Source organism: Typha latifolia, chromosome 4 (assembly GCF_019914945.1).
Source record: "Typha latifolia isolate L0001 chromosome 4, TyphaL0001v2, whole genome shotgun sequence".
NCBI lineage: Eukaryota > Viridiplantae > Streptophyta > Magnoliopsida > Poales > Typhaceae > Typha > Typha latifolia.
The window spans coordinates 3,348,320-3,369,633 of record NC_133089.1 but is presented as its reverse complement, the minus strand read 5'-3'; the positions used below and the strand labels follow the sequence as shown (position 1 = coordinate 3,369,633).

The following is a 21,314-nucleotide window of genomic DNA, read 5'->3' as shown; positions in this document are numbered from 1 at the left end:
TTTTTTTAATTTTTTTTCCTCATAAATATGTTCATAACTCATTATTCTGCTGAAAAGATTAACCAAACAAAATTGATATTAATAATAATGAAACGGTGAGCATCCTAGACAAGCATAAATTATTGAAGCTAGTTTTAACTAAAGTAATCTTTGATGCGAGAGAATTAAGAAGATTTTGGAAGTATTAAGCCAAGCATTGGAATAAAATATGCATATGAATAACGAGGTACATTTATTTAGCAGTCATGAGTCATGCTATCAGTACCATTAATTTTATATACTCAAAGATAGCTAGACATCAGTTAGAGGACGAAGTATAGTTGCACATGCGTTACAGAAGGAAAGCTGGGCAAATCAAACAAACAGGTTGCAATTTCCTTCATGCTTTTTGTCTCATGGTAACCATGCAGGCATGTAGGTGGTCACACTTGAACCAGGCATTTGATCAGGCTGATACCTGCAAACCCAAATTAGTTGATCCAAATTAAACATGCTGACTTGGACCGAGTATACGTAGACAGGACATATGAAACTGGTAGTCTACAATGCTATCTATATCCAGTAGATAAGAAGGTTTAGTGTATAAGAAACAAACATAGGATACCCAATCTGCAGAGTTGGTTCACACTCCAATGGGTGGAAGAATCCATTTCCATGTGGTGAATTATTACTTGGTTCCCACACTTGCTGCCGAGGAACCGGATGGCTCTCATCAAGCTGCATTTTCAACATTAACATTGATTAATTGGTGAGCTCAAACCTGTCAAAGCTTGCAAATTATGAAGCTCTAACAAGATTGAATCAATTAAAGAAATATGTTAGACAAAGGGAAACTGTCAACATTAGTAACTGACTATCAACTATCACTTGCAATGGTTTTATTTAGTATTTATAAAGGAAAGGAACAGCTAGCTGAATTTCTTACTCTTCTTTTAAGGCATTTGTTTGCTTCACTTAGCATTTGTTCCTGATAAAATGAGCATGATCAATTAGGCATGATATGAGAGGATTACAATGAAGTTCGTGTTAGGATCATACCTTCCTCTGGAGATCTGCTAGTTCATCAAGCATGTGTTGCGTCTGCAATAAGATTGAAATTTACACAAGCACAGTATCAAATACTCTTGTAGAGATGAATAGTGGTGTAAAGTAAAAAATGTGAACATTTATAGTTATAGCAGTAGTACTAAGACCATCATGCCAGCAGCTAAATGTTTTTCTTTTTCAATATTTGAAGTTTATCTATTCATGTACTTAACCATATCAATTTAGTGCCAAGGTTGATAAAAATCATAGGATGACAACTAGAGGTTTGCAATTGAATTGTCATTTCAGATCAAGTAGCTTCTTTTGCAGCAGGAACTTATATATTTTACAGGACAGACATGGGGACCAGACAACAAGATCTCATGCCAAACGATATAAATTAGAAATCTTGGTTATGATATGCGGAAACTATTTATTACCCTTGTTGACCTAGTATATCTCAATGATGTATCAAGTTGTTTCTCAAGCTGCTCAAGCTCCTTTAGGCTCAATGATCCCAGATCATCACCGAGAAGGTTCCTGTAGTTATCAAAGATTAGTTATCGTGGATTACGATCAGTAATTTCCTTCTTCACGTTCTAGGTCCAGATATTTAAAAGTAGAATGTACCGTTGAGTTCGCTGTAACTGCTCCACACGAGCTTTTAGTTTCAGGTACTCTTGACGACTACTCTGAACCAACTGATGAGCAAAGATACATTAATTTCTAAGTATCAGGTGTAAATATCAAACAATAAGAAATATTGGTAAGTGCCAACCAACTCAGATAACAATTGTAGTAGTTATTTGTGGCTTATATTGTTATATATATACAAGCTCATTGCACTCGAAGGCAAACACAATTGCGGTTCCTATTTTGCTTCAAACATGCTGTTAGTTTTGGAAATGGAACTATCAAAATAGATTTCATGCAATCGTACACATTTTTTAATTACTAAAGGATGTTTGCTGAATGTAGTTGCACGATTTATAGTATGTATTATGAAGTTCAAAGTAAACCATCATATATCCCGTCTGGCTATAACAGTTTATTTCTGTGATACTACGTGGACTCAAAAGGAGTTTTGTTATGATCATGCATACTTGAAAGCTATTTATATCTTTCAATCAGAAAAGAGGAGATACATAAGTGAAGGGCTACGGGCTACCCCATAGATTAAAAAAAAGAGTTTTTGAAATGGATTCATCTCTTTATTTGGTATTTTTCTTTACCAAATGTTATTCCCTTTTGTTTTAAATATTGTGAGGGGACCATCTTGATTTTATTCTTCCTATTTGAATAATATCTTTTAATTTTAGAGTAAGATTATTGTTGATTTACGATTAGATTTGAGTGATTATTGTGAGAACTGAGAAAAAAAATATTGAGAGAGAAGAGGGTGCTGCAAAAATCTTGTCGAATCCAAATCTAATTTAGATTTGAATTTTTTTTCTATAAATTAAACTCTAATTTTTTCTTTCTCCTTAACCCCCTGCCTCCTTTCCCTTTTTCTTCTTTTCTTCTTCTCCTTTGCGTTTGCACATCCCGAGAATAGTTTTGGCTGTTCAAACGCCTGATTTCACGTTCGAACATGATCGGGGCATTTGAACGCACGACGGATAAGTTGCATCTAGGTTTGAGCGCCTTTCCTCCCTCACTCTTTTCTTCTTCTCCCTTCTTTTCTTTTCTTTTCTTTGTTTTCCTGCCTGGCACTGTCGTTAGCCACCTTTGGGATGCCGTCGTGCCGGACCAACGTCGAGCTCTCTGACCCGAGGAGCGAAGCGTCGAAGCTTTCTCCCTCGTCAGGTACGTTTAATTTAAGAATGTGTTAGTGAGATGGGTTTTCTCCTTCGATGTTTCCTCCTCTCAGTCTGGCCATGATCTGGCTGGCTGGTGGAGCTTCCCCTCTTTGCGAGGATGCCTCGGTGGCTTCCTTCTGCGTTCTCATGACCAAAGCCATCGGGCGGCTACTCGCCTTGGCCGACGGTTGAGGCGAAGTGGATTCTCGCTGCCGGCCGCCTCTAGCAGCTAGGCTTCCCCTCGGCCAACCTCTGCTTGCCAAGGGGAGCATGTTGGTGGGGTCAGCTGGGTTTGCCGGCAGCCAGGTTCGTCAATAGCTTTCCCCCTCTCGATTGATTGGGTTCTTAGCGTCGTTGGGTGGTCGTCTTCCCCACCGGCTAGATAGGCACCGTGGGTGCCTTCCTCCGTCGATGGGGAGTCGGCCGGCTTGTTGGCCCCTGTTGTCGGTGGCGGTGACCAGCAGTAATCCTTCCTTCCTCCCTCCTTTCGGTCGAGTTGAGGAAGAAAGGACGGGAGGGGTGTCTCTGGTAGGGTTGTCAAGCTTGACGAGCAGCTCGGGCTCAGCTCGGCTCGGCTGAAGCTCGAGTGTGGCTCAGCTTAGTCAGAACTGAGCCGAGCCCAAGCTGTTAAAATTGACTTGATAGGCTCGATAGTCTGACTAACTACTACTTAAAAACACGTGGCATAAAAAATAATTAACACGTGTCTCTCACCCACCCTACCCTCACCCATCTCCCATCACCTACCCCACCCATCTCCCATCACCTACCCCACCCTCACCCATTACCCTCACCCACCCCACCCTCACTCACCCATCACTCTCACCACCCATAGTCTCACCCCACGCGCCGCCACCTCCTCCCTCTCCGTCGGCCTACATCAACAAGCCACCGCCACGGCGCCACCTCCTTCTCTCCGTCGGCCTCCTTCTCCTCCTCCTTTGTAGGCCTCCATCGACCATCTCCTCGGCGTCGGCCTCCTCTTCTTCTTCTACTCTGTCGGCTTCCTCCTCCTCCTTCGTCGGCCTCCATTGACCATCTCCTTAGCGTCGACCTCCTCTTCTTCCTCCTCCTCCATTGACTATCTCCTCGCCGTCTTCTCCTCCTCCACCCGTCTCTTACTCCTCCTTCGGCAAGCCCACGCCGCCATCGCCCCATCCTCTAATCAAGCTCGAGCTCTGCTCGGGCTAGGCTCAGGTTTAGTTAGGCTTAGCTCGAGCTCGACTCGAGTTGAGCTGAGCCGAGCCTAAGCAGAATTATAAGGCTCGAAAGTATTTTTGAGCCGAGCCTGAAGCCGAGCTAGCTCGCTCAGGCTCGGCTCATTTACATCTCTAGTCTCTAGCTCGGGCTAAGTGCGGTCTGGCCCAGCCCGAGGGCCAAGCTTCTAGGTTGGGCTAGGTGCAGCCTAAGTAGTGTGTCGGGCTGGGTTGGGTGCGGCCTAGCTCGTGTGCCCAGCCCAACCCGAGTTTCAGGTGTGGTTGGGTTGCATGGAACCCGAGTGTTTTTTCTAGATAATGTGGGCTTTGGGCCAATTTTTTAGTGGGTTTATTTTTGGCTTTGTGTTGACCAAGTAGACTAATTACCCTCTAATTATTTTTCTTTAAATTATTTAAGTAATTTTATTTATTGTTAGTGCTGACAACCGTGAGCCTTAATTAATCATGTTTAGCATATAGTAGTGTTCGTTATATTAATTATTTTATAAATTAATTTTAATAAATTAAACCGTGGCTTGAGAGTGCCGTTACAAATAACATATATCAGGCACTAACTCTAATTGGGATTTGGTGTGGTCGAGTATATTTTGATTAAATTAATTTTAGTGAATGAGTTGGTGATCTAGGTGTATCTGTATTATTCGCTCCTGCCTGTGAATTAATACAGATTATTGTAGGAAAATTATAAGCAGATTATCTTATTTAATAAAGCGAATTAATTTAGTGTTGCCCATGTGACTTACCTACGAGATAATAATTAGTGGAACGAGAATTCAAGGTAAATTATTTTAAATTACTTTTAATAACGTGTTAGACACCAATACAGCTATGCTAGCTCAACTTAATTAATAAATATAAAAATCCGTAAATGGACCTAACCAAGCCTACAGTGAACGTTAGTAGAGTTATTTAATTAATCGGTAGGAGATATTTGTGCTTATGATATTTATTACTTTTCTTATCGAGGTGGACTTCATACCCTATGAGGATGAAATAACTTATCTTATGACATCATCACATTCATAGCATGCATATGCATACACTTTTCTTACTATAATTTTTGCATGTCATGCATATTAATTTTATTTTAGTATTTGGTGGGATTTTACATATCATAATTTCTACGCATATTTATTGGGTATGAATATATATGTTAGCACGTAGAATATGATAATGATGTGTGTTCCATTATTCTTGCTGTGTTGTATAATATCATGCCGCTTGCACATGTATACGACCATAAAAGGGAGTGACTACTACGTCTTGACAGTACCTGATACCTCCCTAGCAAGGATTAGAGGCGGGGGATACTATTATACTTATATATATAAGGGCTCATGCCTAAGATCTTAATCTATTAATCATAGATAATCAGATAGACGTCTCGCCCAACAATGGATGATTTACTATTGATCGACGAGAGTCACACCATTTATGGTATTTAAGATAGAAAGAGAAGGGTAGGATGACGTAGACCTAGCGGTACCCGATGACGTAAGGTGAGGGCATCCATGAGTGACGGCTCGTGATTTTCGCATTGTGGTGCGATGATGTGGAGCCGAGGGCTCGGATGATAGTATCGATGTGCGATATCGATATTTATGATGGGCTTATGACTAAGGTCCTTAGTCTATGGTGACGGACAATCGATCATGTTGTTCACTCGGTGGGTTGGCCATTCTACTGCTAGGGTTTACCCTCCCTTAGGGGTATGTGTGTGGTCGGATGTGAGTGATGATGTGGCCTACGGGCATAGCTTTACAAAAGCCTAAGTTACAGACTTGGTAGTCTGAGATGATGCATGCTGTGTAGTGTAGCATTGACATGATCTCTAGGCGGAGCTCAGTGTGAGCTTAGGATTGAGGATATGTTAGTTCAAATTAACGTATATCATGTTAGTAGTTTGCTAATGCATGTGCGCATTGGATGTGCATGATGAGTATGTGGTACTAATGTATTCTATTTAATCATGATGTGTATATTCATATTTACTTATTATTGCATCATTCATTGCATTATTTTTAGACTATACCAGTGGATACTTGATGGAATTATTTTTAGATTAGTAGATGAACTGGGTCTGTGAAGGATTTGGTAGTAGACTGTTCACTTCTAACTCGGGATAGCTTACTAGTTCCTCTACTTTCTTCATGAGTTCCATCATCTTTGGATCTTCTAAACATGCAGCTCTAATCTATAAAAGAAAAGGAAAAATCGAGATCGATATCATCGCTAGATCGGCCGGATCAGCGACTTGATTCTCAGTTCCTTCTTCTACACCAATTTGTAGTCGTAGCCGAACAATTTTATCACCCACCATTGCTGTGCCCGAAGTGTGAATCCGTTGTCCAAAGAAGTATGGAAGACTTTGCTGGTCAGTACGCACCACGAATCGATGCCCAACGAGATATGGTCTCTATTTGGTGACAGCATGGATAATGGTTAGCATCTCTTGTTCATATGTAGACATCATTTGGTTCTTCATCAACAACGCCTTGCTCATGTATGCTACTGAGGATAGCCCTAATTCCAGCCCCTGACACATTACATTCCACCATAAAAGGTTTGGTGAAATCAGGTAGCACCAAGATCGGTGCCATGGTCATTGCCTTCTTCAATTCTTCAAATACTTTTGTTGTTGCCTTAGTCCACTATAACTCCCCCTTTTTTAGTAGTGATGTCAAGGGGGCGGCAATCTTGCCATAGTTGGCAAGAAATCGGCGGTAATAGCCTGTCAATCCAAGGAAGCCCCATAATTCTTTCAATGTCGTTGAACCTGCCATTACACCATGTTATGCACCTTAGGGGGATCAGCTTCTACTCCCGTCGCTAAAATGATGTGGCCGAGATAAGACTCTCGGCTAGCCCCATAAACACTTGGACTCCTTCACCTTTAGCCCAATGTCTTTTAAAATCTGCAACACTTCGCGGAGGTGGACAAGATAGTTCTTCCATGAGTAGCTATACACAAGGATGTCGTCAAAGAAGACAAGCACATTCCGCCTTAATAATGTCCTAAAGACATCATTCATCAACCCTTGGAAGGTGGAGGGGGCATTAATGAGTTCAAAAGGTATGACTTTGAACTCATAATGTTTGTCATGTGTGCGAAATACGATCTTGTGTACATCCTCAGGTCTCACTCAGATTTGGTGTTAGCCGGCACGCAAGTCTAACTTGCTGAAGTAAGGGGCCTCCAAAACCTCATCCAAGAGTTCTTCAATAACAGGAATATGATGCCTATCCTTCACCTTGATGGCATTGAGTACACGGTAGTCCACGCAAAATTGCCATGTGCTATCCTTCCGCACTAGGACCACTAGTTATAAGTACAAGCTCTAGCTCGGTTGGATGATTGCATTGTCCCGCATCTCCTTGGCAAGCATTGTAATCTCCTCCTTCTGCACAAATAGGTATCGGTACAGTTGTATATTAGCAGGCTCAGCTCTAGGAGTAATCTCAATGCGATGGTCTTGGGGTTGAGTCGGCAGCATACCGCATGGTTCTTCAAACACCTCGCCGAATTCCTTCATCAAGTTGGACAGATCAGTGAGTTCTTGTTCTTCCTCTGTATGATCCACTTGGCTCTGGATTAGTTGCATTAGAAGGCCATGGCAACTGCTGAAGTTGGGCTCCAAGTTGTGGTTGAATTTTGTTTAACCGCGCTCGTTTGCCACTTCGCTTAAAATCCATTCAGATTTTTTAAAAGTCTAAGGTCACCTGGCTCAAACTTTGCATTCATTGGGTCCCCAATACAATGTTAGCCCCTCGTAAGGCCAAGGGGTGAAGATCGTCAGTCAGTGCATGAAGAGTTTATTCGCCGCAAGGAGCTATATTGGCATCAAAGAGCTCGCCAATTGTGGCTTGCAGCTAGTGACAAAAACACAACATTTTTTCATACCTCAACTTTTGTCAGAAGGTGCCGAAATCTTATATCTTCTCTCACTTTGGCTTCAGGTGAACATATCAGTTGTCCGAGGTGTATTCAGGAGGCTTTTCTCCAACACTTTCGATCCATATTCACATCATCTCAGCCTCCATCTACCCAAGGCTTGCCACAAACTATTAGGGATTAATATTCTAAGGTTAGTGAGGAGCTTACTACCGATCTTCGTCGACCTTCAGCAGATGATGAAATTACTAATGTTATCATGCTCTTCGGTCCTGATAAAGTGCCAAGCTATGATGGTGTGAACACCAGCTTTCTTCCGACACATTGGTTGACCTTTAAATCTGATATTTGCCAAGTTGTAAGGAGCTTCTTTACTTTAGGCTCTATGGATCGTAACCTACACAGAACTGTCATAATCCTCATACCAAAGAAGCTTGCTCCTTTGTCAGTGGGGGACTACAGGCCAATTAGCCTTTGTTATTCTATTTACAAGATTATTTCAAAGACTTTGGCTAATAGATTGAAACCCCTTCTCAATGATGTTATCTCTAAAACCCAAAATGCCTTGATTCCAAGTTGCTAGATTGTTGACAACCATATATTACTCATATGAAATCCTCGGGCAGTAATTTTGGGTCTTTCCTTTTGAAAGCAAATCTCTCTCAAGCCTTTGATCACATCGAATGGTCCTATCTCTGAGATGTCTTAGCTCTACATGGTTTCTCGGGAGATTTTATTCATCTAATCCACCAGTGCATCTCCACCACCTTATTAACTATGGATATTAACGGTAGAAAGGGGGGGCTTCTTTGCTCCTTCGCGAGGTTTTCGTTAGGGAAGTTCCCTCTCTCCCTATCTTTTATCTTAGGCACTAATCTTCTTTCCTTACTACTAGATCAAAGATTAGTATCTAAGAACATCCTTGGACTAAAGTTGGCTCGCCCAGCCCCTACCATCGCGAGATGATTTGGTTCTAGTTGGTAAAGTGTCTTTCAAGGAAGCGCCACATCTCAAATCCATTCTTGATGACTACTGCTTATACTCGGGTCAGGCTCTCAATTTTGATAAGTCTGCTATTCATTTTAGTAAGAGAACTCCTGACTCTTCTCGAGTTGCTATTTTTGATATTCTTGATGTAAAGAAGATGGAGCAAAGTGATCGATATTTGGGCTCTCTTCTTCTTTGCCCGCGGTCCAAACTTGAAGCATACTATTTTGTACTAGATAAACTTAAAGATAAATTTGCTATGTGAAAATCCAAATTACTCAGCCATGTAGGTAGATAGGGCTGTCAAGCTCGACGAGCAGCTCGGGCTTGGCTTGGGCTCGGCTCGACTGAAGCTCGAGTCTGGCTTGGCTCGGTTAGAGCTGAGCCGAGCCCGAGGCACTAAAACCAATTCAAAATTAATATTGAGCCGAGCCTGAGTTGGAGCCGGCTTGCTCAAGCTTTGTTTCAATAGGCTCGGTATAAAAGGGTGTTGCATCGTCCTCAGCCATAGTGCGCCTCCTCCTCCTCCTTCTTCTTCTTCTTTAGCCATGGTGCCCTGCCTCCTCCTCCTCCTCCTCCTTCTTCTTATTCTTCTTCTTCGGCTCAGCTTGGGCTTGATTTGGCTTGGTCCGGCTCAGCTTGAATAAGGCTTGATGATAGACTTATTTCAGGCTCGAGCTCGGTCTGGCCTAGCTCGGGCTCGACTCGAGTTGAGCTGAGCTGAGTCTGAGCCCAATTCTAAGGCTCAAAATTAATTTTGAGTCGAGCCTGAGCCAGAGCTGGCTCGCTCAGGCTCGGCTCATTTACACCCCTGCAGGTAGGCTTGTTCTTATCAAATCAGTATGTCCTCAATTCCTACATTTTACATGTCTATTGTATGCTTTCCAAGATGTCTACTGAAGAAATTGGATAGTGTGCTCTGGAAATTCTGGTGTAAGGACCGGCCCATTTGTCTTTGAAGGTGGGAGGCATTTTGTTGTCCTAAAGATCTTGCTAGTCTTGGCATCCGTTCTGTTAAAGCTGTTAACGATTCTCTCATAATCAAGTTGGTTCGGAGACTCCCAACAACAAATGGCTGGTGGACTAAAATTCTCAAAGCTCGCTTCTTCCCTAGCTTATTTTTCTGGGACGCCAAACTCAAAAGGCCTTCTTCTTGGTCCTAGCTTGCAATGCTCCAAGTTTGAGAACTAATTAAACCTCATGTAGTGTGGGAAGTTGGCTCAGGTACAAATATTTCTATAACGCAGGATACTTGTAAGAACTAAAAAAAACTCTCTTGGAATGCACGTGCGCACCCTTATCTCTCTCCCTCACCGGCACGTGACGGAGCAATCGCGAGTTTTTAGGCCGAATCCAAATCTATTTTGGATTTGGATTCTTCTCTACAAATCAAACTCCAAAATCCTCTCTATTGGATTGAACACAACCCCCCTTCTCTTTCCTTCTTTTCATCTCTATCTCCTTCTTCTTTTCTTGCCGTTGAGGTCATGACGTGGGATCAAACCGTCGGAGCATCGCCGAAGTAATTGTAGACCACCACGCGACTCGTCGGTAAGCCCTCTCACACCAAGTAAATTTAATTAAAAGTAATGATCAACGTGCCGACTGAGCGAGATACACCGGGACTCTACCTCCACTTCGGACCGACCCATTTACTTTTTCGTTCCTTTGATCTCATGTTTTAGACTATTTGTTAATTCAATTTATTTAGAGACATATTAATAATGACGTTGGTTATTTCTATTGCGATTGGCTTAAATTATATAAAGAAATTCTTTTCTTTTATTTATTCTTGTCATTGTGTACTTAGAAAATATTAATAAGGCTTCATATATCTCAAGTATATTGAGGTATATGACTAGTCATGATTTTAATTTCGAGTCGTGGCAATATTGGTATCAAAGCCTAAATTTTAGTCATCCTAAGTCACCCATAGAGATTGTCCTTTGGCTATGGAAGGAGAAGCTCAAGCCCTTCTTGCTGGCCTCAAACTGATTCATGTTAACATTCCTTCAAATTAGGTGCTACTTTTTTCAGATTGCAAAACAATGGTCAATGCTTTTTCCTCTAATTCACCTGATGATATTCCATGGGTCATTAGGTCTTGGATTAAAGAGCGTTGTAGCTTTAGTATTTTACTACTATTTTGTATACTAGCAGGGTTAATAATTCTTATGCCCATAATCTTGCTTGTTGGGCCCTCTCCACCCACACTTCTCTACTTGAGTTGGGTGCATCCTGTAATGCTGACTGAATGAATCCTATAACTACGGGCACATTATATGAACTATGACTATTGAATCTATGTTAAAATTAAATTTTCCAAATGAACTATGACTATTGAATTCAACCTGTTTTGACTTTTATAAATTGTTAATTAGTTTCATGATTGATCAAAATTGTTAGGGAATAACATGACAAAGTGATTAAAGTTGTGAAAATAACATGATTGATTACAATGGGCACATTATAAGCCAATTATCATTTATCAAATTATTTCCTATATATAACTATATACTCGGATGTGTTAATAAAAGAAATAAAGAGTTGTATGGACCTCTTTTTTTGGTTGAGAGAAGTAAAAACCTAATAGTGTCCGGTTAAACTGATGGTGTTGGGATTCAAAACCGAGAACACACACATAATATGAGCCAACCCTTTAACCATCGGAGCATAATTCAATTGGTGAGTTGCATGAACCCATTACAACTCCTAAAGATACAAAGTCATACAAACTAAAGGCATACATGATTTTAGAGCTTTTGTTAGTCAGGGGACGCTGGATGCAGATATTGAATGGTCAAATCTTACTAAAATTGTGGTCCTTAGTGCAAATTATAATATTACAATATTAATCTTCAAGGTAACAATGTCCATGACCACAAAAGACTACAATTGGAAAGAGTAGTGTTGAAAGTGACAGTTAAAAGAATAGTAATATGCAACCAAGAAAAGTTCTTTTACCTGACTTTCTTTTGTTTGTGAAGTTGCATCTGGTGCTCCGTAACTGCATTTTTGATACCTCTCAAGTGTTTTCAACATGCTACAAGTTTAAAGAGTAAAATTATACTTTAGAAATGCCAGAATATGTAAAAGCCTGCAAAGATACAAATAAAACTCCATAGGACACTTTAATAAACGATGAAAAGAAAAGGATGATAGACGATGGGAAAAAAAATGTAAGATTGCATAAAAGGATTCTTGGATTGCTTCTACTCTCTGGTAGATAAGTTGAAAATTTAAGTGATAATAGACGATGGGAAAAATATGCTTCTTCACGGTTCTCATGCAACAAAATAAGAAGAAAGAATAAAAGACTAACCTTTAAGCATCAATTCGTTCCATACAACTAGAGACAAAGGTACTTCAAATCAATAAGTTCCACATACCAAAAGAACTATCTTGGAATAGAGAATGTTGTGCTACATAGTAGTTAACATTATAGAACTGTTTTATTATATTACAACAACGTTTCTCTTCTTAAATTCTACTATTAGGTTTTAGGAGTCAATTATGCACCACTAAGAGCCCAGAAGAAGTTGCAATTATTATTTTTCCAATTGCCACGTTGTAATATTAAGGATAACTAAAGTATTTTAGAAATACTAGTGAATATATATAAGCATGAAAGTGTGTTTTTAACGCAACAAATATTTGTGATTCTTCAATATAAGCTGACCTGAGTGATACTATTAACTTTAAGGTTCCTCTCTATACTGTTCTTGGGACTGAGAATTTTATAAACTTCTTTATTTAACTACATGAAGAGTCTTTTGATTATCATAAATAAACTAGTTAAGCTTATGCTACCCATCTTTGCCTCGTAAGATAGAGACTGAACGTTGAGAGCTAAACATTTCCAGAATTTGCACTACTAGGAATCTTGTAATGATTGGATTTTTAACCTTTGAACTATGGATGATTGCCGCATCATTGCACTAGAGAGGTTGCAAATATATAGATAAAAGCTGCTCCATTACACACACACACAAACTGCTAATAATTGCAAATAGATCTTCTTGGATGCAGTCGAAAACTGTTAGAATATAAGCTAGCTCATTTTGACTTTTTGACTTGTCAATTAGATTAATTAGTCTCTATACTTTTAAATTATAGTAAATTTTTGGGTTCTCTAGATGTTAGAAATCTAAGAGTTATGTAATATATCTAATAGTCATATAGTATAACTAAAAATTGTATAAACCACTATATATATATGGTCTTATCTTATCTAATAGCATGCAAGTGAAGCAATTGAAATAAAAAAGTTTAAGATTTTTATCCATTTCATCTAGTGTTAAGTATCAAGAGAACAATCTTCTTCTCTTGAGTTTTCTACCACCTTCTCCAAACAAAAACACGAGCTTGGAAAATACTTGGAATTCAACATCCAATATGTGTTGATGTGAATAAGAAAACAGAAATTAATATCCATTTATTTACAAGCAAAAGACTGACAAAGATAATGGCAATCCCCTAAAATTTCTTCTGCTTATAATCATAGATTGAAACAATTCTGAAACTCAATGTATACAGTACAGGTAATGTAAGAAGACAGATAAAGAAAATTATAGATTTAACTTCCACGCAAACAAACCAAATGATTTAGACCTTCAAAAGGCAGTACTTTCAAATGTTAGTCTAATTAGTACATAAATCTTATAAAAAATCCTTTAGTATATAATTGTAAAATTATATTATTAGGAACTCTATAAAAATGATTTCCTTAAATTTTTTGCATTCATTCAACATTAAAGATAAAATGATATGAAGAGATATCTCTTTATGAAACTGTTACAAAATTTTGAGACCATACTTGTTCTTCAGGTTCAAAGTTTGACGTCATGTGCTTCTTATATAGCAGTTAGTGCAATATTTGTGTTATGAACTTGATGCCTACTGCTTTACCTAAGTCCTAATTTCCTAACTTATCAGTTGCTAGAAATTATCGATGTCAAATTCTAGAAAGTGATGAAAGTGATTCTAAGAGAACTTTCTAATGGATACTGCACTTACCAAATTAAGTCTTCAAATTTCTCTTCCTCTTAAACTTGACAAACATCTTTTCTAGATTAAAGATCATTTTTCTTTTAATTGTGTAAAATTTTAAATTGGTGGTTTGCACCTAAATGACACTCCATTTTCATATTTGTAAGTTTAGCCCATTTTACATTTTCCTTGCATAATAAGGTTTTTCTTACTACTATTTTTTTCAATCTTGTCCTCAGCCTATATTGAAAAGGAGAGAGAGAGAGAGAGAGAGTCATACAAATCATTATTAGATGCGTTAAATACAAGCCATGTTGCCTTGTCCCTAAGGTTCCAAATCTTTTAGACTCATTTCCTTGTGTAATGTGCTGTACAGCTATTGGAGCTAAAATCATGGCTAACCTTATGAAACCTCTCCTCCCTTCCTCAGTGAGCCTTGAGCAATCCGCTTTTGTGATAGGTAGATCTATTACTGATAACATTATTTTGGCTCAAGAGATGGTGCACTTTTATTTAGAAGGACAAGAGAGATGACCATTATTGATTATTAAGATTGATATGGAAAAAGTCTATGATAGGGTCAGCTGGGATGTTGTCTTTAAGGTTATGAAAATCATGGGATTTTCACAACAGTGGATTTTGTTAGTCAAAGCTTCCATTGAATCTCTGACTTTTGGTTTTCTTATTAACGGAGTTGCTTCTCTCTGGGTTAAGTATAATTGTGGCACTAGACAGGGAGATCCTCTCTCACCTTATTTATTCATATTATGTGCTCATGTTCTTACTGGGTTGCTTATTGATGCTATGGATTTAGATATGCTTGATGATTTTCATGTGTCTCAGCAATACTACAACATGTCATTTAATGTTTGTTGATGGCATCCTTATTATTAATAAAGCTACTACTATTAATTGTGAGGCTATTAATAGTGTTTTGGATAAATATATTTTTTGTTTCTAACCAAAAGGTTAATAGTAGTAAATATGATTTCTATCTCCCTTTGTGGGCTCATGCTACTCTTAATCATTCTCTGGCAAAGTCCCTCAATGTGCGCCTTGTGTGCTTCCTTTTTACCTACCTGCCTAGAGTTAGAAACTTTAATGGCCCTTGGACTAGAGCCAAAAGTAAGCTACCTGGATGGAAGCTTGCTACCTTGCCACAAGCTCAGAGGCTTACACTTATCAAATCCACAATCTATGTCTTGCCTACTCATGCTTTGTCTAGCTCGTCGTTCCTCTGTCAGTTTTGGATAAGGTGGATAAACTGTCTAGGTCCTTCCTATGGGGTAAAGGTAACTCAGCTAGTGGTTTGCACATGATTGTTTGGGATAAGGTTAGGCACCCTCTCTTTGAAGTGTTGAAGTTTGGCTCAAATTCAAACTTTTCAGACTTGCAGTGCCGAGGCGTTTGAGCAAGCCCTTGGGACATTCGAACACATATTCTCGAGAGGATTTGCACTCTATAAGAGTTTGAACAACCCCACAGGCGTTTGAACACCTTCCTGTGTTCTAGATTAGAGTTCTGCTAGCATTCGAATGGGCCCTATAGGCGTTTGAATGCCGGACGGGATTTTTAGCAGTTTTAGTCAGCCCTATAAATTGAAAAGTTCGGATTTTAGGGTTTGTGTGTGTGGAGCAATGTAGAGAGATGGCTTTTGTAAGGGGGCAAGGGCCTTTGAGAGGGCACACCTCTATTTGCATCTCTATTAAATTAAAGACTTGGAAACTCTTATATTTACGTCTTACAAAAGTGGGCATTTTGCAAGAAGAGAGGGCTTTGTAAGAGAGCACTCCTCTATTGTATTTGGGAAAGATTGGAGAGGGAAAAACCTTGTATTTACATCTCTACTAGTGAGTTGAAGCTTTGCACCGCCCGTGAATGTAGGCACGTCACCGAACCACGTAAATCTCACCTCTTATTTTCTCTTCTTTATGATTTGCATATATTTGGAGTTCTAATTGGTGATTAGCATGAGTATCAGAAGTTCTTTATATTTAGCACCTTGATTAAAGATTTTTCCCGTTGGTAGTGATATTAGCTCTGCTAATATTTGATTTACCAAAATCTATTACTATCACATTGGTATTATTTGAGGGAATTAGAAATTGCTTCCGCTAGCATTCGCCCATTTAGCATTTTAGCACACCAATTCGGTATTTAGCACAACAAGTGGTATCAGAGCACCACATGAAGGTGGCTTTAGTGTTCGCCATCTCCGGCTTGCTTGTGTCAGCCTGTTAGGTCTAAAGCTCTAGAGTTAATCCAACAGGCTGATAAAGCTGGGTTTAGCTCATGATATACAAATATGACAACTGCAACCCCAGCATAAAATTCGGGCTAAAGCTAGAAAATCCAATATCTTTAGACGACTTGTTGGGTCTCTTTGACTCTATTAAGTTGGGGCTTCTCAAGTCTCTTGGTGATGGTCAGATTATTAGTATAACGGAGGACCCTTGGGCTCTTAGTGTTCCTTTTGCTTATAAGCCTACTTTTGCCAATATGAACATCTCCCTAAAAGGAAAGAAAGCTGCTTGGCTTGTGTCTAATAATGCTTGGAATGTTGACCAAGTCATGCATTGTTTTGGGCCTATCTTAGGTAGCTCTATATGCTCCATCCATCTCCCTCAGTCTTTTGCCTTTCGGGATCATTTGAGTAGAACCTTACTTGCTTGGCAGTGCAAGGGATAGCCATGGAAGCTTTCTTGGCTGAAATTCAAGCTCTTTAGTTTGCATTGCTTAATGCCAAACAACATCACCTCTTTGCCTTCTCCATTGAGTCTGACTCTCAAATGCTTATTGATATTTTGCAGTTCAAGACCCTATATCATTGGAAATGGCCATACCTGCTTGTGGATTTTTTTTTCTGCGATTACGAATCTAAATTCAACCTCGTTCTCTCACTTTTGTAGGGAGGTTAACCGTGTTGCACATGAATTAGCCAACCTAGGGAGAACCTAGTTGTTTACTTCTATTTGGGTCGATACTATCCGAGCCGTTTTGGATTCTGTTTTCACTAGTGATACTCGGGGTATCATATAAGATACCTAGAGTAATTTTGCGCCCTTATTTTGACCTATTTTAACCAGGAAAAAAAACTATCATACCTTAGAAGATATTACTTTTATAGTTTGTAGTCATTGCTACTGTAGTTCACAAATATTAGCTCTAAATGCTTCTAAGTGAAAATTGCATTTAGGGATTTTATTTATTGAACTATTTTAATTGGCAGTTAATTTATGGATTTCGAAATTTATGCATTTTTAATTGGTAATTAATTGACAATTTTTCTAGTTATTAATTTAGTAGTTTGTCGTAATTGAACATAATTTACGGTTATTATTTAATGTGTGTTACTTCTACAGTTATATTTTGTGAGTTTTATAGTTTTACTACATAATTTGTACTTATTGAATACTTCTATTTTTTTATTTCCTAATTTTGTTATGTAATTCACAGTTATTGAATGCAAGCATTTTTCTATTTCACAATTTTATTACTTAATTTACAGTTATTGAACATTTGTATTTTTCTAAATTTTGTAATTATTTTTCTTAATTCATAGTTTGTACTATTGTTTGCCATAGTTAATTTACATAATTTATAGTTTTACTTATATTATAGTGAATAGTTATTACTACGTGTGTTTTCCTGAGGCAAAAGTGTCATAATAGTATATTTTAGAAAAGTCAAACTAATCACAAAACATAAGTCACAATTATTTTATATTATTTATAGTTCTTTTATATATTATATAAATATTTGTGTGAAAGAGAGAACATATATTTATTACTATCTGTCCCTTTCTCAGGCAAAATAATAGAATAGTACAATTTACTAAAATAAATTATACTGTATTAAATATATATATATATATATATATATATATATAGCAAACTTCTCTTTCTTCACAACTCAATAAGGGCAAAGTTGATCGAAGAAATAGAAGAAAAGAAAACTGACATGCAAAAGAAAATGTAAAATAGGCCGGACACATGAAATTAAACATGCACAGTATTTCTTCTGCAAATCACTTAAACTGTTAGAAATCATAAATCAGTTTTTAGACATTGTAGCAGAACTACTTCATGCCCTACCATTTTAATATTCTATTCACACCCACGTTTCTACTTTGTATAAAAGCAAGATATATCTTTTGACCTTTTGATTAAAAAAAAACACAAGTCTAGTCCAATTCAATACTATTGATACAAAAAAAATTAGTAATATATTCCGTTTGCTTCAAATTTGTTTGCCTATTGTTAAAAATGCCACCTTTGGATTAGGTCTGCATTTATGAGTTGTCTCTCTAGGGGTTCATCCAATTCTATGAAGAAATTCTGTCTAAAAGTTTTACCAGAAAATATATTCAAGAGAAAAACTTGAAAAATATGTCTCGACTTGTAGAATATTGATAAAAAAAGTAGGGTCTGAAGAATAATTACTCGACTCTCTCTTTCATGTGTATTGACTACTGATACTATTGGACTGGTCTATGTAAATTTATAAATTAAATAGGCAAGCATTTTAGCATTAGATGACAGGAGTTCTATTACCCTCCCAAATGTACTGTGTCCTCAATTTGTTTCATTTTCTCAGTCAGGAAACCTTTGAACTTCCCAAAAAGAAAAAGAAAAAATTACTGCAGAAGAATGTCGTATATACTGATCTGATATAACGTTTAAAAAAGGACGTCCTTAAATGTAACTTAGAATTAATGCACTGTAATCTTTTCATTCTAACAGCCATGACCTCTCTTTCGTTCCTTGCATTCAAGGATATATGTATCCATGCATATGCATGCATGTGAGGTATGTGCATACTTGTGAGTGAGAGAGAGAGAGAGGTATATGCATTTGAATGGTCCATAAACAAGATAAAGATCGAGTTCAATTTTTCCAAGGACTATTAAGGGCAATCGGTCTCAAAATTTTAAACTAAAGTTTAACAACTAGGGCATACCCGGACTTTCTGCCAGAGGGGATTAGTTTAGAAGTCATACTGTCATAGCTACCTAAAGCAAGCAACTGGAAGGCTGATCATATATACCATATGGCCTCTTCAATTTCTTCGATGTATCTTTCTTTATTCTTTTCTTAGAAAAGCGAGAGGATAAGAGAGCAGTTTCATAAGTGGGGAAACTCCAACTGATATTGTAAAAGAAAAAGAAATTCCATCTGACACTCTCAAGTATTAGGTTGCTACATCCTGACAAGACATTCTACCTGATAGGGCTTATCATACTCAAGCTTAAGTTCGCAGCACAGCAAAATTAAAGGACAAGTTTGATGGAAAAGAACAAAGAGATACGATGATGGAGAGAGTACTTCAAGACGTTTGGAGCTGTCAGTGATTGTACCTTAATCTTATGCGTCCTTATATGATTGGACTTATTTTAAGATCAGAGTAACTTTTCTCCGTCAAGAAACAGTTTTTGAGACCAAAAGGTAAAGGAAAGAAAGTTCAAAGAACAAGATGTAACTTAAAGATAAATGCACCCAAAGTAAAGGAGAAGCAGAGGGTCATTCAATTCTCAAGATACAGTGATAGAAACTAAAAGCGATCAATTTTAGTTATATATCTACCTGGATAAAGTAAACAAAAACTGAATGCATCTAAACCTAAAAGTAAAGCGGAACTTGTTTATAGTAGCAGTGGAGATATCACTTTGATTTGAAATTTTGGTTCAGATCTTGGAAAGGGCTCAAATATTTTTCCGATTAAGTCATTCAAGGAACAAACTCCAACCTTATAAAACTAACTAAGCTATATATTTTTTGAAAGATCATGCTGTGATGATCGCAAAGAAATGGCCAAATGCGTATCTTTCTCAAAGGAGCAGAAGAAGTCATTGATCGTAGAGTTTATCTCATATCAATACAAAAAAAAGGAAAACCTTAAAAGTCAAAACAAAGCAAAGCCAAGTAAGATCTACAGATTTTTGAAAGTTTTAGTTCAGAGAAGTTGTTACAAATATAAACAGGTAATGGAATTACCAAAAACTAAAACAGATTTGAAATATGCAAACCTAAAACATGTATAAACCACATCACTCATCAAAAGAGTTCCTCGAGACTTTTATCTTCTTCTACCGTCGTTTCCAACATAGAAACCCTAACCCTAAAACTAGCTAAGCTCCACAATTTTTCGGAAGATCACCTACGACGACCGCAAAGTAGTTGTTTTTACCTTGTTATAGCAAATGAAATCGTATACTACTTTTCTGATTAATCACAAAAGGAATCCAAAGATCGATCTTTTAGCGAAAGAAAAAGGGGAAGTTTCTTCTTTTCTGTATCACAGACTTCCTCCACGCACAACTAATCCAGGAAACAAAGGAAAAACTATAAAATCCACCAAAATAGTCGTCTCCTAGTCCACTGTATAAGATAGTTCTCTCACACAATCTTGTCAAAGATCCACCCGTATATCTAAGAATTCTATATAGATCTCTCATCTTTCTGCAGATCGATCAATAGACAGACAGACAGACAGACAGACATAGAGGAGATCAAACGAGGGCTCACCTGGAGCTGCTGCAGAACTCGTAGAGCTTCCCACGGTTGGAGAAGACGATGAGCGCCACCTCCGCATCGCAGAGCACTGAGAGCTCGTACGCCTTCTTCAGCAATCCATTTCTCCGCTTCGCGAACGTTACCTGCCGGTTTATCTTGTTCTCGATCCGCTTCAACTCCACTCTTCCTCTCCCCATCTCTCTCTCTCTCTCCCTCTCTCTCCCTCTCTTTTCTCAAGAAAGAACGAGTAATAATAGTGGGAGAGATCAAGATGAACAAGGAGACTCCTTTCATTGCCAGTTTTAGTGTCCAAAGATGGAAACCCTAGAAGACACCAAGCTCTCCTACTTTTTCCTTTTTCCTCCTCCGGACAATTTAACTCCAGCATTTGTTCATATCGACGACTATCTGTACAGTAACTACTATGCGGGAGATATGATCCGTCGTTGTTGCCAGAGAATTTACGGTGCGATTTCGATTTCGCATAGCTCTAGTGTGGCTAACTTGGAGAGAAGTTGAACGCGGAAATGTCCGGGACTCGGTGATTGGTGGAGGTTGGGTTTTGTATTTAAGACAGCGGGTCCCATCTGGGCACGTGTCGGACGCAGAGGAGGGAGCAGACGAGGATCGATGGTGACGTGCGGGTTCGCGCTACAAGACCGAACCTGGGACCGCGGTCGTACAGTTCGGGAGTTACAGCTGTCGAAAGATTTATTTTCATATCACACTTAGCGCCGACGTGTTACCTTGTGATTTGCTGCCGGGATATATATTCGGCAATTAAATACAATTTTCGTTAGCACCCATAATAATATAAATAACACCATATATTTTAATTTTATTATCGTTTCCACCTACCTTATCTTCAATATGGAATTTTAGAAGAAAAAAA

General features: G+C 38.4%; 1 protein-coding gene across 2 annotated transcripts; it reads right to left on the bottom strand.

Annotated features, from left to right (window-relative positions):
* Positions 1-173: 173 nt before the first annotated feature.
* LOC140787777 (MADS-box transcription factor 8-like) lies at positions 174-20,697 on the bottom strand. 2 transcript variants are annotated; one of them, XM_073136875.1, is made up of 8 exons: positions 20,435-20,697; positions 11,886-11,964; positions 1,657-1,727; positions 1,467-1,566; positions 1,039-1,080; positions 926-967; positions 596-717; positions 174-457 (listed from the first exon to the last, which is right to left on the bottom strand). In XM_073136875.1, exons 1-8 carry the CDS (start codon positions 20,617-20,619, stop codon positions 394-396), a joined length of 705 nt encoding a protein of 234 aa, XP_072992976.1. In that variant the 5' UTR covers positions 20,620-20,697; the 3' UTR covers positions 174-393. The 2 variants fall into 2 exon arrangements, with proteins under 2 accessions (XP_072992976.1, XP_072992977.1); XM_073136876.1 differs by having other exon boundaries at positions 605-717; positions 20,435-20,695.
* Between the last annotated feature and the right edge of the window lie 617 nt (positions 20,698-21,314).

Coding starts and splice junctions, on each gene's coding strand:
- LOC140787777 (XM_073136875.1), bottom strand. CDS start 20,619: ATGGGGAGAGGAAGAGTGGAGTTGAAGCGGATCGAGAACAAGATAAAC. Junction 11,965..20,434: donor GAGTTCTGCAGCAGCTCCAG/GTGAGCCCTCGT, acceptor TTAAACTTGTAG/CATGTTGAAAACACTTGAGA. Junction 1,567..1,656: donor CAGTTACAGCGAACTCAACG/GTACATTCTACT, acceptor TGATAACTACAG/GAACCTTCTCGGTGATGATC.